General features: G+C 48.7%; 1 protein-coding gene across 1 annotated transcript in view; it reads left to right on the top strand.

Annotated features, from left to right (window-relative positions):
• Nucleotides 1-507: 507 nt before the first annotated feature.
• LOC139763242 (uncharacterized) overlaps nucleotides 508-15380 on the top strand; it is a 76153-nt gene continuing 61280 nt past the window's right edge. Inside the window, exon 1 of the mRNA XM_071689141.1 lies at nucleotides 508-712. Coding sequence (XP_071545242.1) covers nucleotides 699-712 — 14 coding nt within the window. The 5' untranslated portion in view covers nucleotides 508-698. The remainder of the gene's footprint in view (nucleotides 713-15380) is intronic.

Here is a 15380-nt window from a genome sequence, read left to right as displayed (position 1 = left end):
TCAATTTCGTGGGATGGTACCTGGGGCAGGAATATACCCTGGATAAAGATACCAAATGGTATATATATATATATATATATATATATATATATATATATATATATAATCTTGGTTATAAGTGCGTGTGGGTTTCGAATGGTTCGTGGGGATGAGTGTGTTCCAGATGGGGTGTGTGGCTCAGTCAGTGCGTCCTGGGTAGAGCTACGGCCTGACGACGTGCATGACCTGGGTATGGACTTGCCCTGGAGTGGGGGAAGGTGCCCCCGCGTGTAGAGTCGTAGATCTGCTGCACCTGATGTAGACGTTGATCCCCAGGGTGTAGATGACGGTGGTCCTGGGCAGGGGGTGAAGAAGGGAGTCTAAATGGTGGGTAGGAGGGTGCTGGTGGGCAGGAGGGTGTCAGGGAAGAAGAAGAAGAAGAAGAAGGGAGTGTTGTTGGGGGGGTGAGGGGGTTGGTGTCGGAGGGGGTGAAGGGAGCATATATAAGGGCGGGCTTGTGGCGGCCACGTTCACTCGTCAGGTAGTCGCCGTGTGGAACATATCTGCCAGGCGGCTCCTCTCGCGATCTGCTCCTCCGAACACGCACGCACGCACGCACTCACCCCGGGGCCTGTGACAGTGGAATATGCACTAGGACTATTGTTATTAAGTGCTCCGATACCCTTGCACTCAGTGTCTGCTTCTCCTGCGTGGGCACCATGCAGATCCTAAGGTTAGTATAGTACCCACCCGACGAAGAAGTGAACTATTGCAGCAGTGGTGGTTTTTGGGATTACGATGTGCGACGGCGTTGAAATCTCCCGAGGGAGGGAGATCGAGAAGACGTATTTTTCTCTCTCGTCTTCGTGTGCGAGTGTGACTTCGAGCGGCGGTGTCGCCAGTGTCTCGTCGACGGTAAAAGATGCCACGGGGGGGAAAAAAATGTATATTAGGAGCCGTGTGACGGTTCCGGCTGCCCCTTCTCCCCCCACAACTAAAAGGCTAATGCAGAAGGTTTGATGACGAGAATGGATCAGGTCCAGTGAACGTGATCGAGTGTGTCGGTCGCTTACCTACACACAACGCCGTCGCTTGAGCTTCCAGCGGAATGTCGACTGTTGGCAGGGTTGCGATGAGCGATTCTTGTTTTATTATTGTAGATGAGGCAGAAGTTAGGGTTGGCACTGGTGAAGACGAGGACAAGGGAGGAGGTCAATAGTGTTACTGGTGTACTGCGTTATAAGTTGGGATAGATTGTGTGATAAGGACTTCGGCGAAGAAGCCGGGCCCCTCTGACTTCGAGTCCTTAATAGACCTTAAGACGATGTAGGGGGGAACTTTGAGATAGGTGCGGTGGAACGATGATACAATTCATAGGGAAGCTTGGGAAATGTCTTATTCTTTAAAAAAGAAAGGAAAACAACAGTTACCCTCTGTAGATTACACAGCGGAGCATGATTCCACGTTAATCATGGTGGCTTGCGTAAGCCATTGATCTGACCCTGGCTTATGTGTTCGTGCCTAGAACGGTTTACGTGAGGGAGATACATTACACAATACACTTCTGGCAAGAGAGAAGAAAGAAAATGGACGATTTCTATTAACATCTGCGTCATTGCACCACTTAATTTCTTCTTTTTTTTTGTGTGAATGTTTCGTTAGGATCATCAGCTGTCTAGAAGGAGGTAGAATGATTTCGTGTGGGCCAGTGTTCTGTTGCTAGAGAGATGGTCAGTCGCCCGGAAAGATTAGCTAAGAGCTGCCGTACCTTCCACCACAAACTACCATACCTGTATTCTCCCAGGCTCTTGTAACAACCACCCCCTCCCTCCTCCCCCCTAGAGTTCGTTGTGGTAGCCCTGGATGGTTGTGGTAGCTGTGGTGGTCGCCGGATGCTCTGGTCTGACCCATGAGTGGGTTAGGGAGCAAGACACAACTGGGAAATGGGTTGGAGACGATGGTGTTCCTCATGGAAGTTGTGCAGAAGGAGGAGGATCTGTATCCATTTTTTTATTCATCTCGTTGTAAAGTTGATGTTGTTAGCAGACTGTTAGGGTCAGGTGAATGCATTACCAATGGTCTCTTTAGGGTAGGGGGAAAGAAATTTAAGCCACCACACTCGGGGGACCCAGAAGAAAAAGTGTAAGTCAACGCTTAAGCTGGCTAAAGATGAGTTATGCCTCGTAGCATTTGAAGGTGAAAGGATTCCCTCCTGTTTTATCACACAACATGTTCTTAGGTAAGTGGTGGTAGTAAAGGATTGTTACCTGACGGGTATGATAGTGAAAGGATGTCTGAACTGTACTTCTTTATGATGCATTTTCCTGTTGAAGGCAATAAATGATTTGCATGTTAGGGGCTAACAAAGGATATTTACATCTTGGAAAATCTTATATATATATATATATATATATATATATATATATATATATATATATATATATATATATATATATATATATATATATATTACTGACTTTAGTCGATGGTTTCCTTGACCATTGCATATCTGGAACTATAGTTTACCGGTAGGAAGGGAAGTTAAACACCATTCAATTCACCTTTAATATTACCTCCAGAAATTTAGGAGGAAAAAAGGATTGTGTCAGGGATCTTGGCGCCTCACCCCAGCCAAGCTGGTGTGGAGGGAACCTTTACCCAAAGGACACCAGGCGGTGGCGACTTGGGCTCCCACTCCCTTTTGCCTCTTGTGTGAGCCATCAATCTTTGCTCTTTTGTGTACCGTAGCGTCACCTCGCGTGGAATGTCAAAGACAGAAGTGTGTACCTGCCTGAGGCCGCGTCGGTGTGACCTCGAGTCTAAGGACGGAGTAAAGACTTGAGGGAGGACACTTTCGTTGTTCCTGCCTCCTCCAGGTTAGAGAGGCGAGGGAGAGGCGAAGGGGAGGCATCGGCGTTGTCTTTTCCAGTCTGGAGACAGAAGAGAGACACGGGGAGGTTTTCAGCATGGTCATATCCAGTCTAGAGACAGAATATAGTTATTTAGAGACTTCAGCATCACACTACTACCAGTGTAGAGATAGATGATAGACACAGGGAGACTCCAGCACCATCTCTTCCAGTGTAGAGACATGATATTCACATGTGGTGATTCCAGCAACGTTACTTCAGGTCGAGAGACAGAAGAGATGTACATGTGAAGTTTCGAGCGTTGTGTGTCTTCCAGAGAGACTCTACCATGGACAGCTACGATCAGACATGTGAAAGCTAAGCCCTGGATGATGTGGTACCATAATCGTAAGGTGCGAGACCCACTTGTTTGCCTCCAGGAAGCAAACAATCTTCCATGAGACGAGGCAGCCCCAACAAGACACAGGTCTTTGTGTACGTGTGTTTAAGGCAACACCTCGCAGCAAGGCCAGATATACACCTAGCCACACAGTTCTCACTAGTTCGTGAACGTGTGTACGTGCACAAGCGGTCATGAGTACATGTGTGGTCGACCATGAGGTCTTCAACGAGGTACACATGACACACACACATGTATATACACCTGCCACACCCAGTTCCCAGGTGTGTATGTGTAACACATGGAAGGCAAGACCGGACCTGCATCTTTTTGTTCCCTTCCCTGGTCCACGTCCGTGATAGCCGCCCCTCCAGCCACCCACCCAGCCACCCAGCCAAGCCTTCCTCAACCCCATCAGCTGTACTGCTTCCTTGGGCCCATCACTTGTTGTGCCCCCTTCATGTCCCCTTCACTTTCCCTCTCTCGGTTCTATCACATTCACCCCTTCACCTCTGCCCCATCTCGGATCTCGTTAATTCTACCCCTTCCCTTTATCATTCCCATCATAGCTTCCCCTTCATCTAGTCTGGCCATCTTTTCATCCCATTTCTTAGGCCCATCACCTATACCCCTTCTCTAAACCCAACCACCTCCTAGACTCCGCCACCACTACCTCCCCTCTCCAGGCCCCGCCTGGTACCACTTCCCCCTCCCCAGACCCCACCACCGCCTTCCCCTCCCTGGCCCTGTTACCACTTCCCCCTCCCAGGTCCCATCACCACTCCCCCCCCTTACCCTGGACCCCATCACCAATACCCCTCACCCTAGGCCCCAGCACCACTACCTCCTTCCTGGGCCTCATTACCACCACTCCCCCACTCCCCGGACCCCATCGCCACTACCCCCTTCCCAGACTCCCCCACCATGACACGTTGACCTTAGCGTGTTCAACTAACGCCGGTCCTGTTACATGACTAACAGGATTTCACCAACGGGCAACGGGACACGAGGGTACGGAGTGGAAGAAGAAGTCCTTCACTAGGATGTCTCCCTCAGGGATCCTTCCAGGATGGAAACCACGGAGATCGGACATAAGGATCTCCTAATTGGTGATAGTGAAGTGTGGATGTATAAGGCCTTCCTGGCGAAGTAGGTGGACCCGGGATCATAATGTCAGTGGTTGAGTCTGACGATGAAGGACAGGACCGGTGAAGCTCCTGCCTCGTTAGGATCTTCCAGGACCGCGAGAGTCCCTTTTTTTGTTTGGTCCATGTCTCCTGCCAGACCACACTGCAGGACTCAGCGGGTGACTCGTGAGTGTGTTTTCTGAACTGAAGGAAAGCCACGACTGCTTCCCTGGTCGCTGGAAGGCAAGTTAGAAGTGCTGCCTTTCCTGGCTGGAAAGCAAGGATTGATTCCAGGATAGCCAGCCACCCAGCCAAAGCTCGAACATGGGTCGGGGGTTCGAGTGGAACGGAAACCACAAAGTTCCTCGACGTATCGTAAGAATACAGGACGATCGTCCGTGGTGTATACACCCATAGATCTTTATTAGCCTTGCCTTTTCCTCTACCTTGGTGATTTTACTGCCCAGTATCCTGCCGTCTGGATCCCTGAGGGCCAGAGTTCCCGTGTCTCGTGGCCATTAGGGAGGACGGAACGCCCCTGGTGGCGAGGCAGTAGCTGTCTGGGTTCGACAGGACTTCCTCCCGCCTGAGATTATCGTGTTATTTATGTCGTCTTAACCCCCCCGAGGTCCCTGGGTTATCTGTGGGCATCGCCGGCGCTCGGGAGACGCCGTCGGGAATAGATCGTCGCCAGTCGTCAAGGGTCATGGGTTGGGTCTGGGAGACGGCGCTAGCTGTGTGGAAGGTTGTGTGTGTGAGCATCAAGGGACCATTTAGGGTTGCTGGTCGTCGCAGAAGACCCTCTCGTCTTCTGCTGTCTGTCCTGAGGTCACCTTCTGCCTGGCCCCCGTCAGTAGTGGCCAGCAGTAGGGCCTACAAAGGGGCATCCAACACCCAGAGACGATACGCATCAAGCGTAGGTGCTCTTGTTTACATCTCTCACGGATGACGGAGGATACGCCGTAATGCCCTCGTTCCCCCATAACTGACCAGTAACTTGAACCTTATAGACTGATTCTGTCAACCTGATATCCATCAAGGAGCCACCAGACTTGTCAAACCATCTGTGTCGTCTTCCACGACGTTTGGCTTCAGGTGCGGCCCTTTCTTGTGTTGCTGGGAAACCCGATGGAGAAAGTGTTGAAGGAGGAGAAGAGTCCCAGACGCCAACACAAAAGGGGTCATAAACAGACTGAAGGCCCTCTTCAGGCAAGACAAAGAACCCTTAGCAGTCGTCTACGAACTGTTCCTCCACCCTAAGATACGCCTCATTTTCATCATCTCTTGCTTCGCCAGCCCATGCCTCCCCCCCCCTCCCCCTTGCCTGTGATGGACGTGATCGCTGCCCCATCACTCCCCCCCCCACCCCACCCCTCTCCAGCCCTCTCTTCTCCCTACCACAGAGAACGTAGCATTGCCAGGGGGAGGGCGGAGGATGGTTTGCCCCTCCTCCCACCCACCCACCGCAACACAACACAACACAACACTTTCATATTTGCTGCGTCAGATATGATCAGAAACACTTCCTGAAAGCGTCCACCTATGTTGTTCTCTCTCTCTCTCTCTCTCTCTCTCTCTCTCTCTCTCTCTCTCTCTCTCTCTCTCTCTCTCTCTCTCTCTCTCGAGGGAGGGAAATGCGACCCTTAGGGACGACGGTACGACCCTTCAGCTGCTCAGTACGACTTTTGGGGTATATGATGGCGTGACCTTTGACCCGACCCGTGAGGCATAGGTGAAAGGTCACACCATCAGCCCCCAAAGGTCTTGATTTCGTGTTCGAGTGACGTACCATCGTGGTTAAGAGTCGTTCCTTCGATCTTAGTTGTCGTGCTTTCGTGCCCAAGGGTCGTACCGTCGTGCTCGAGACGTTATGATGTCATGGAAGTAGCCTGCGAGGCGAGGTCATCGTTGCGACAGCGAGGCTGGGAAGACGTAACGTTACGTGGAGTAGCAACTGACCGAGGAATAGAGATGATTGGGGAGAAAAGAGAGATGATCGGAAGAGAGAGATAGAGAGACGAGGAGTGTGTGTGTGTGTGTGTGTGTGTGTGTGTGTGTGTGTGTGTGTGTGTGTGTGTGTGTGTGTGTTAGAGAACTCCACTGACGTATCGTATTGATTGATCATTTGGCTCACTTGATCATTAGCTTTGGGTCTGTACGTGCGGACATGTGCGCGTTCTCCAGCCTCGCTCTCCAGCAGGCAGACACAGACCTATTATAATGCCTTCCCCTCCAGCGATAGATCGGATGAAAAGATTCATTATGCGACGGAAATGAACCAGTTGACGTCGCACGCAGGAGAGAGAGAGAGAGAGAGAGAGAGAGAGAGAGAGAGAGAGAGAGAGAGAGAGAGAGAGAGAGAGAGTCTCATTGCTAAAGAAGGGAAGGAGACGAAAGAGAAAGCTCAGGAGTATAAAGGAGAGAGAGAGAGAGAGAGAGAGAGAGAGAGAGAGAGATAACGATGTGATAAACAAGGGGTCAGACAAGGGGTGCTGTCGGGAATGTAATGAGACCGACACGAACACGTCTCGTGGGGATTCGAACCCTCCACCCTCCCTCTGGCGATGAGAAACACTACGGCTGCCATATATAATTATCATGGCCCACGGCCTCCTCGCACGAATGATGATAATCACCACAACTCCCTCGGGTGATTTGGAGCCGTGTGTTGACCTACCTGGCGAAGGGTCGAGGGGGCCTCGTTGAGCGAAACAGCTTCGGGGTGGCGTTCGAGACTCGCTGCGTTTCGAAGTGGTGGCGCGGCTTCAGCTCACAATATCCGAACTATCAGTCTCGAAAGCCATGATTATAATTAGATTTTCTCGATGTTCCATGGACAAGACTTTACAATAGTATTAAAGTTAAGTCGTGCGTAAAAAGCAGAAGGAATGAACCTGGGAATGAGGCTGAGGAAAACGTATAATATTATGTTTTGAAATTTTTGGAAAGTTTTTTCTTTTTATTTTCCGAACAGCTTTTGTCGAGTCTCGAGACTTTATTGAACTCGGAAAAAGTTGTGTTGTGGTTTGGATCAACTCGGCGCGTCCGTTCGATATCCACTCCCCCCCCCCCCCCCCCAAAGTTGTGATAGCGTGACCTTTGACCTGACCCTCGGGGACGTAACCGATTGTCTCATCGTCGTGTTCGAGGGTTGCGTCGGCGTTCTCAGGGAGGGAGGGACGGACGGAGGGAGGGAGGGAGGGCGTAAAAGTCGTGCTTAAGGAGTCGATTGTGAACTTGGAACGTCCACATATAACACTCACACCCTCACACTCTCCCACGACCTCCTCTACCCCAGCATTGTAGCGACCTCCTCTCCCCCAGCATTGTAGCGACCCCTCCTCCCGCTCCCCTACCCAGTCAGCCCCCAGCATCCTACTGACCTCCTTTGATTTGAATGGCCCGCCGGAGGCAAGTGTCGCACCAGATGCGTTGTGCGCCTCACAAACATCCTTTTATTTCACCTCCTTACCGTCATCCTGTCACTAGCCACCCTCTCCACTACGGTCCATTCTGTCTCAGAGAACCGTTCATCAGTGTCTGTCACCCACCTCTTCTCTTCCACACCCACACAACCCACATCATCCACATAGATCCACCAAAGTCTCCTTCCACATCCCCAAGTGAGGATACTCATTTTAAACCCATCCTCTTCGTTCCCTGTTGTTCATCCTCTCTCTTTTTTATTTTTCTTACTCATTCTTCACTCATCCATGAGGAACTGAAAGACCTTGTAAGGGGTTCCTTCCTTCATCGGGGGCCAAACTGACCTCGTTTCTCCTCAGTGATTCCCTCAGCGTTCCCTCCACCTTACCTGACGAGGAGGCTGCCCACACGCGGCCAGATTTCTATCATGATAAGATGATAAGGATTATCCTTTGTGGTGAATTATGCTGTAAATCTTGAGCTCTTTGTCTGACCAGAGGATTATCTGGGGGAGTGTTTGACCTGGGGGGGACACTCAACCTCGCCAGGATTATCTGGGGGAGTGTTTGACCTTGGGGGGTCACTCTACCTCACCAGGATTATCTGAGGGAGTGTTTGACCTGGGGGGACACTCTACCTCGCCAGGATTATCTGGGGGAGTGTTTGACCTGGGGGGGACACACTACCTCGCCAGGATTATCTGGGGGAGTGTTTGACCTGGGGGGGACACTCTACCTCGCCAGGATTATCTGGGGGAGTGTTTGACCTTGGGGGGTCACTCTACCTCGCCGTCCCCAGAAGCAGTCCAGTTTTATACGCGTTCTTGGATCTCTCATGACTCAACCACATCCCATAATCTGGTTTTCGCTTCTGGCATTGAACCAGTTTTGTTTGTGTTCACTCAGCATCCTCGTCTTCTGTTGTTCTCAAGTGGACAGCTTCACGCGACTTCTATCTAATTTGCATACAACAGTCTCACTACCACTGTATCATGTGCATACAACAGTTTCACTACCACTGTATCGTCTGCATACAAGAGTCTCACTACCACTGCATCATGTGCATACAACAGTCTCACTACCACTGTATCATCTGCATACAACAGTCTCACTACCACTGTATCATCTGCATACAACAGTCTCACTACCACTGTATCATGTGCATACAACAGTCTCACTACCACTATATCACGTGCATACAACAGTCTCACTACCACTACATCATCTGCATACAGGTTTCACCATCAGTGTATCATCTGCATATAACAACATACAATTATTTCCCATTTCACACTCGCCAGTTTCCTTACCAAAATCGCTAGCTGAAATACAACGTTTTCTATGATGCTGAGTGATCTTGAGTTGTTTTCTATTAAAAGTCCGTTTTCTGAGGGGTCTTATCTGCGGTGCCGGTTGTCCACTATAGAAAGTGAACCCTCCAGCAGCTTGACCCCCCCCCCCCCCGCCCCCCTGCAGAAATATGCGGCAGGGGAGTCTCAATTATGCGAAGCATGTGAAAAGCAGGTCAGCGAGAGTAGAGGGAGGGAGGGGGAGGAAAAAATAATATTTATTATCAGATGTACCAGAGTGGAGAAAGCTGGCATTGGGGTGGTCAAGAGCGGAGGTCGTCTTCTTTCTCTCCGTGTGTCACACCGGTAGAAAACGGGAGATGGGGGGGGGGGGAGGTTCTCGTTGTTATGACTTGGGCGAAGGTGTTCATCGATCGCTTTGTGTTCTCGACGGTACGATGTTGCACGACGGTACGATACTTTGAGCACGACGGTACGATACTTTGAGCACGACGGTACGATACTTTGAGTAGGATTGCCTGACCTTTGACCTGACTCTTTAAAGGTTCAGGTGGTCAGAGTCCAGGCTACCCTACCCAAGGGTCGTGTCGTCGTGCTCAAGGGTCTTACCACCCTCGCTCAACGATCGTAACGAAGGCCTTAAGGGTCACACCGTTGTGCCCTGAAGGTCGAACTGCAGTCGTGCACAAAGGACTTGAACTAACACCCGAACAGGTGTATGTGTGTGTGTGTGTGTGTGGCAGGGTGTGTGGGGAGGGGGTGTTGTATCTCGGGTAATTTCACCAGTGGTTCTCGAGAGGGAAAGTTCGATGCTTCCTTGAAGTGATGGAGAGCAAGTCTGTTGTTGCTCCGTGGCTCAGGAGTTCTCTCTTTTCGTTCTGTTTCAGCCGTGTCCAGGGGGTTCGAATCACATTTTCATAACCTCTCGCGGCTTCGTTACCCGTCAGAAATGACTCCTCTGTATATTTCAAGAGACTTTGTTGTTGTTGTTGTTGTTGTTGTTGTTCGTTGTAGTATATTGCTGTCATCCGCAGGGCGGGTTGGCTGTAGATATGGATCACCCTATTAGACGGACCCGAGACGAGTGTATGAACTGCTATGTTAGATAATGGTCATCTCCCTAGTGTCAAGAAATCTATTTCAGTTCGATGATGTAATTTATGCATAAGCGATTATCGAAGGTTGTATGTAGGAGGTGTGCGTTATCGTTGGGTTAGCTGTTGCTGGGGGACGTGTTTCGACGACTGATTTACCTCATTGTAATTTGGAGATCCACTTTAACATCACATGTTTTTTTTTTTCGTTGTTGTTGGTGCAGGAGCGGTCGGGGAGTGTTGTAATATCCGCAGCTGAGAGATAATTACGTTGTGGTTATATTTGTGAAAACAGAAGACATTACATCTTTACTTTTTAGATCCCAGAATTATATTTAGAATATTAATTGGTTTGATAACCTCCAGGCGATGTGTCATTTGCTTTGTGAGTTGTTACGATGTGTTGTGATGGTTGTAGAGGATGTTCTTGACGGGTGTAAGGGATCCCTAGGGTCTTATAGTCTCGGACCATGAGTGAACCACTCGCTTCTTAACTGTGGCTTTCCGTCACCTGGGTCTCTACGGAGGGGCGACCGTGTACGTAAAGTAAATAACCATCATACACTCTTCCTTAGCGACAACCCTTGATCCCCGTGTCGTATCTCTCGCCAGTGTGTGTGTGTGTGTGTGTGTGGCGGGGGCAAACCTGTCTCTGATAACTTAATTAAGAAGCAAAAAAAAAAAAGAAATGAATATATATGTATGTTTGACGTCTCCTTGTGGGTGTGTGGAGAGGCGGCGGGGGTATCCTGTGCGAGGGAGTGAGGGAGTGAGGGTAAGGCAGTTGATATAGACGACTTTCCTCCGCGTCTTTGAGGTTTCTCCAGTAAGGAACCTGCCCGAAGCTGCGACACACACAAGACCTCAGATAAGCTGGTCATACCCGGACCTCAGCGGCCGAGGTCATAGGCCACATTATTCATGATAAGTGCCACCTGGCAGACACCACCACCTGGCAGACACCACCACCTGGCAGACACAACCACCTGGCAGACACCACCTGGCAGACAGACACCCCCACACCACCACAGGTGCCGGCTTATGTCCCCCGTTACGGGTGTAGTGAATGGCTAAGCTAAGCCCACCCCCCACGGGGGATTGAGTAACCGTGTCGCTCATTGGCTGGTCCACTCCATCTCCCGTCGGGTCTTTGGGAATGTGGAATTCCGTCGGGTCTTTGAGGGATGTGGAATTCCGTCGGGTCTTTGGGGGATGTGGAATTCCGTCGGGTCTTTGAGGGATGTGGAATTCCGTCGGGTCTTTGAGGGATGTGGAATTCCGTCAGGTCTTTGGGGGATGTGGAATTCTGTCGGGTCTTTGAGGGATGTGGAATTCCGTCGGGTCTTTGAGGGATGTGGAATTCCGTCGGGTCTTTGGGGATGTGGAATTCCGTCGGGTCTTTGAGGGATGTGGAATTCCGTCGGGTCTTTGGGGGATGTGGAATTCCAAGGCCCCCATTTTCTTTCTGTTGTCGTGTTGTATATCAAACTCGGTGCTATCGCCGAGGCTAGCGATATATAGTGTTGTACGGACGTCAGAGGCCAGCATCACGTACCTCAACCCCCTTTTTTTCGTAACTGGAAGATGACCATCTTGGTTTCGTCGGGCGTTTTGCTCACCCGGAGACTCAGTTCGTGGTAGGAATAGTACCCGACGCAGTGTGTGTGTGTGTGTGTGTGTGTGTGTGTGTGTGTGATATTGAAGGGAAAATCGCTATAAGTGCCGGTGGTCCGCAAGGCCGGATTTCTTTATTGTTGTCGCCGCAACACGGCCTTGTGGTGTCACGCAAAGTGGCGTACTGTTGTCTCACCTCCCAACCACAGGCAGCAGGGAGATATGCAACGGGGTTGCCACTTTGCTGGCCGGTAAGATGGTGGAAAATTCCTTATGATAGAGCGTTGAAAATGGCTCCTGGACTGTGGTTAGGATGTCTTTTGGTGGGGGTCGGAACTGCACACACACACACACACCCCTCCTCCCCTTTTTGTTTTGGAGGTTGAAATCGAAAACGCCTTGTGGTAGGTGGCTGTCCATTTCGTCCCGTTGTGATATAATGGTCGTTAATGGTTCTTGTACTGTGGTTGCCTGGGGCTGTTACAGGGCTGATGATTGGGGATAGGAGGGAGGAGGAGGAGGGGTTCGATCCTGACAAGGACCTAGGGTCGTTTGTTGTATCGGCTGCTCGCACCTGCCGCCAGAGAGAAATTGTTTGATATGAAGGTCGGGAACAAGTGAACAACGGCTTCGCGTGCACACACGCACTGACCAGTCCTCGTATATGATATACTGAGGCCAGATCATGTCCTCTGTAGCTAACGTGTATCTTGACAGCCACATATATATATATATATATATATATATATATATATGTATATATATATATATATATATACCCCACGTTCATCCCACGTCTCCCCCCATATACCACATCAGTCCTTTCTTTCCTTTGCACGCCTCTCACCCTCGTCAATGTTAAGGCTTCGGTTACCTGAAAGCCTCCATCACTCCATTCCTCCGTTCATTGTCTCCACCCATTCCCCATCACCCTCATTACTTCCTCCACTTCTCAGGCTCTCTCTCTCTCTCTCTCTCTCTCTCTCTCTCTCTCTCTCTCTCTCTCTCTCTCTCTCTCTCTCTCACGGGAGACCCGTTATTTAAAACCCCGGCGCTTCATTTGAGCTCAAGTGTACATCTCGCCCAGGCGAGGTCCCTCTGTCAACCCCCCTCCCCCCTCCATTCCTCCCCCCCCATTCCCCACCCCCTACCCCCCTACTCTCCCCCTCTCCTCTCCCCTACATGTGGACCCAGCGACCGTAAACCACAGGAGCAGCAGCCAATCAACTAGTGGCTTGTTAAGGAAGACTTGGGGAAACTTGACGAAGCCTCCTAATACGTAAGGCATGGCTGAGCTCTCGTTTTCTATGGTCACCATCAAGAAAGGTGCAACGATACCATTTTTTTTTTTCATCTTCTTATTCTTCTTCTTCTTCTTCTTCTTCTTCTTCTTCTTCTTCTTGTTTTTGGACATACTCAGATCTTTCTCCTCTTTTCCTATCCTGGTGGAATCTTTATGTACCTATTAAACATTTTTTTTTTTGTACTGTACTGAATTCATGTCGAAATTTCACCTGCTTAAAACCTACCATTGACGCGTTGTATGTTGAGTATATGTGATGTCTCGTTCTCGATCAACGTAGAACTTGACCTTTACGTTCAAAGTGACCTTTTCGTTCAAAGCGACCTTTACGTTCAAAGTGACCTTTACGTTCAAAGTGACCTTTACGTTCAGTAAAGTTGGGCGGCTTTTTTGAACGCAGGTCACAACACAGGCCACGAGAGGTTTGTCTTGTCAAAGTTCTGGGTCGAATTCTTACGTTCCACTGTGACCGGCGTTGAAGTTCATAGTGAAATACGAACGTTTTTAAGTCTCGAACTTTATTATATAGAAAATGGGGAGAAAAATGCGTTTATGTTAAAAGAAAACGATTAAGATGTCTCAAGAATGAAGAGAGATAGAGAGATGGACTGTTGTTCAGAGAGAGACAGAGAATGAAACGATGAGATTAGATAGAAAGAAAATGGGGTATGAGGGTACCTCCTGGACGGGCTCTTACATTGTTACCACCTCCCCTCCTGCCGTCAACACTGCCGGTCGCCCACTTTCTCTGGGGTAACGTGGCCAGCTGCCGGCCCTGACGCCACACTCCTGACTTGGCAACACTGTTCCCTGCCCTCTCTCATACACCCTGGGTGTCCATGGGTCGTACCGTCGTACCCAAGGGCCGTGCCTTCGTATTCAAGGGTCTAACTTAATGGTCGCCATTAGAACTGTCCCCAGGTAATTAAGTCGTTACGAGTTTTATGGGTTATTACGTGTGTGATATAATAGGTTGTTGATCACATAGATTGTATAGTAATTGGAGTCATGTGGCTGTAAAAACTTTGGCGTTGGACATTGAAACCTAAATCGTAATTGGTCGTTAATTGCCGTGGTGGGTTCTCCTCGTTTTCTTAATGCTAATTACCTCGTTAATTAGACCCAGGAAGCCGATAATGATTAGAGGATTTCAAAGAGATGTGTGGCTTTACAAACTACAGATTGTTAATGTGGTTAAAATCATCTGTATTAGTATTGTTATTATTATTATTATTATTATTATTATTATTATTATTATTATTATTGTTGTTGTTGTTGTTGATGATGTTTTTGTTGTTGATTTTGATTAATGTACTTAAATTGTATCATCTTGATCCAGTTTCCTTTACATCCCAGTAAACAAACACGTACTTAGAGAGAAGAGAAATCTATCTATTCGTTACTTAAACTCATTCTGTTCAGCACCGACAGCAAGTACACACACACACACACACACTTGAACAAAAAGCTATAACACTTTGAGCCAAATGAAGGCACGAATGGTCTGTACGTGATTTGCTGTTTTTTATTATCTGTCGGCGTGAGTATCTGTCTCCAATCACGTACGGTGTGTTACGCACGCAGCCATGCACAAGCATGCACGGTCCATGCACGCCTCAAGGTCTGTGTGATGATGTGTGAGCAAGATTGGTGTAGAGGTAACGAGGTGTGAGCTGGATTGGTCTAGAGGCTCCTCCATTCCCGGCAGCTGATTGGGCGCAAGGGATATATATATATATATATATATATATATATATATATATATATATATATATATATATATATATATATGCAGCTGGGGCTGCCGTATTAGTGGCTTCGTAGGGGAGATTTAGATAGGTAAGATGGGTACTTGAAATGTATATAAGTAGATGGGGTTACCGTATAGTGAAAGAGGCAGACTCTCTCTCTCTCTCTCTCTCTCTCTCTCTCTCTCTCTCTCTCTCTCTCTCTCTCTCTCTCTCTCTCTCTCCCGACGCATCTGTCGTATGTGTGGCGTCAGTCTCGTACACCTAAAGATACGGTTTTATTATTTTTATTATTATTATTATTATTATTATTATTATTATTATTATTATTATTGTCATTATTATTATTATTATTATTATTATTATTATTATTATTATTATTATTATAGGCTATGTATTTATCGTATGGTACATGAAGCTTTATCTTATACATCCAGCCGTTCGTGTATAAGCAGGCGGATCGTTCATTATCATCCTTGATTCCTTTAGTTTATATTTAACGTCATAAGTGGTCGTGTATATCATGCTATT

Source organism: Panulirus ornatus, chromosome 46, assembly GCF_036320965.1.
Source record: "Panulirus ornatus isolate Po-2019 chromosome 46, ASM3632096v1, whole genome shotgun sequence".
Taxonomy (NCBI): domain Eukaryota; kingdom Metazoa; phylum Arthropoda; class Malacostraca; order Decapoda; family Palinuridae; genus Panulirus; species Panulirus ornatus.
This window is presented reverse-complemented; position numbering and strand designations above follow the sequence as displayed.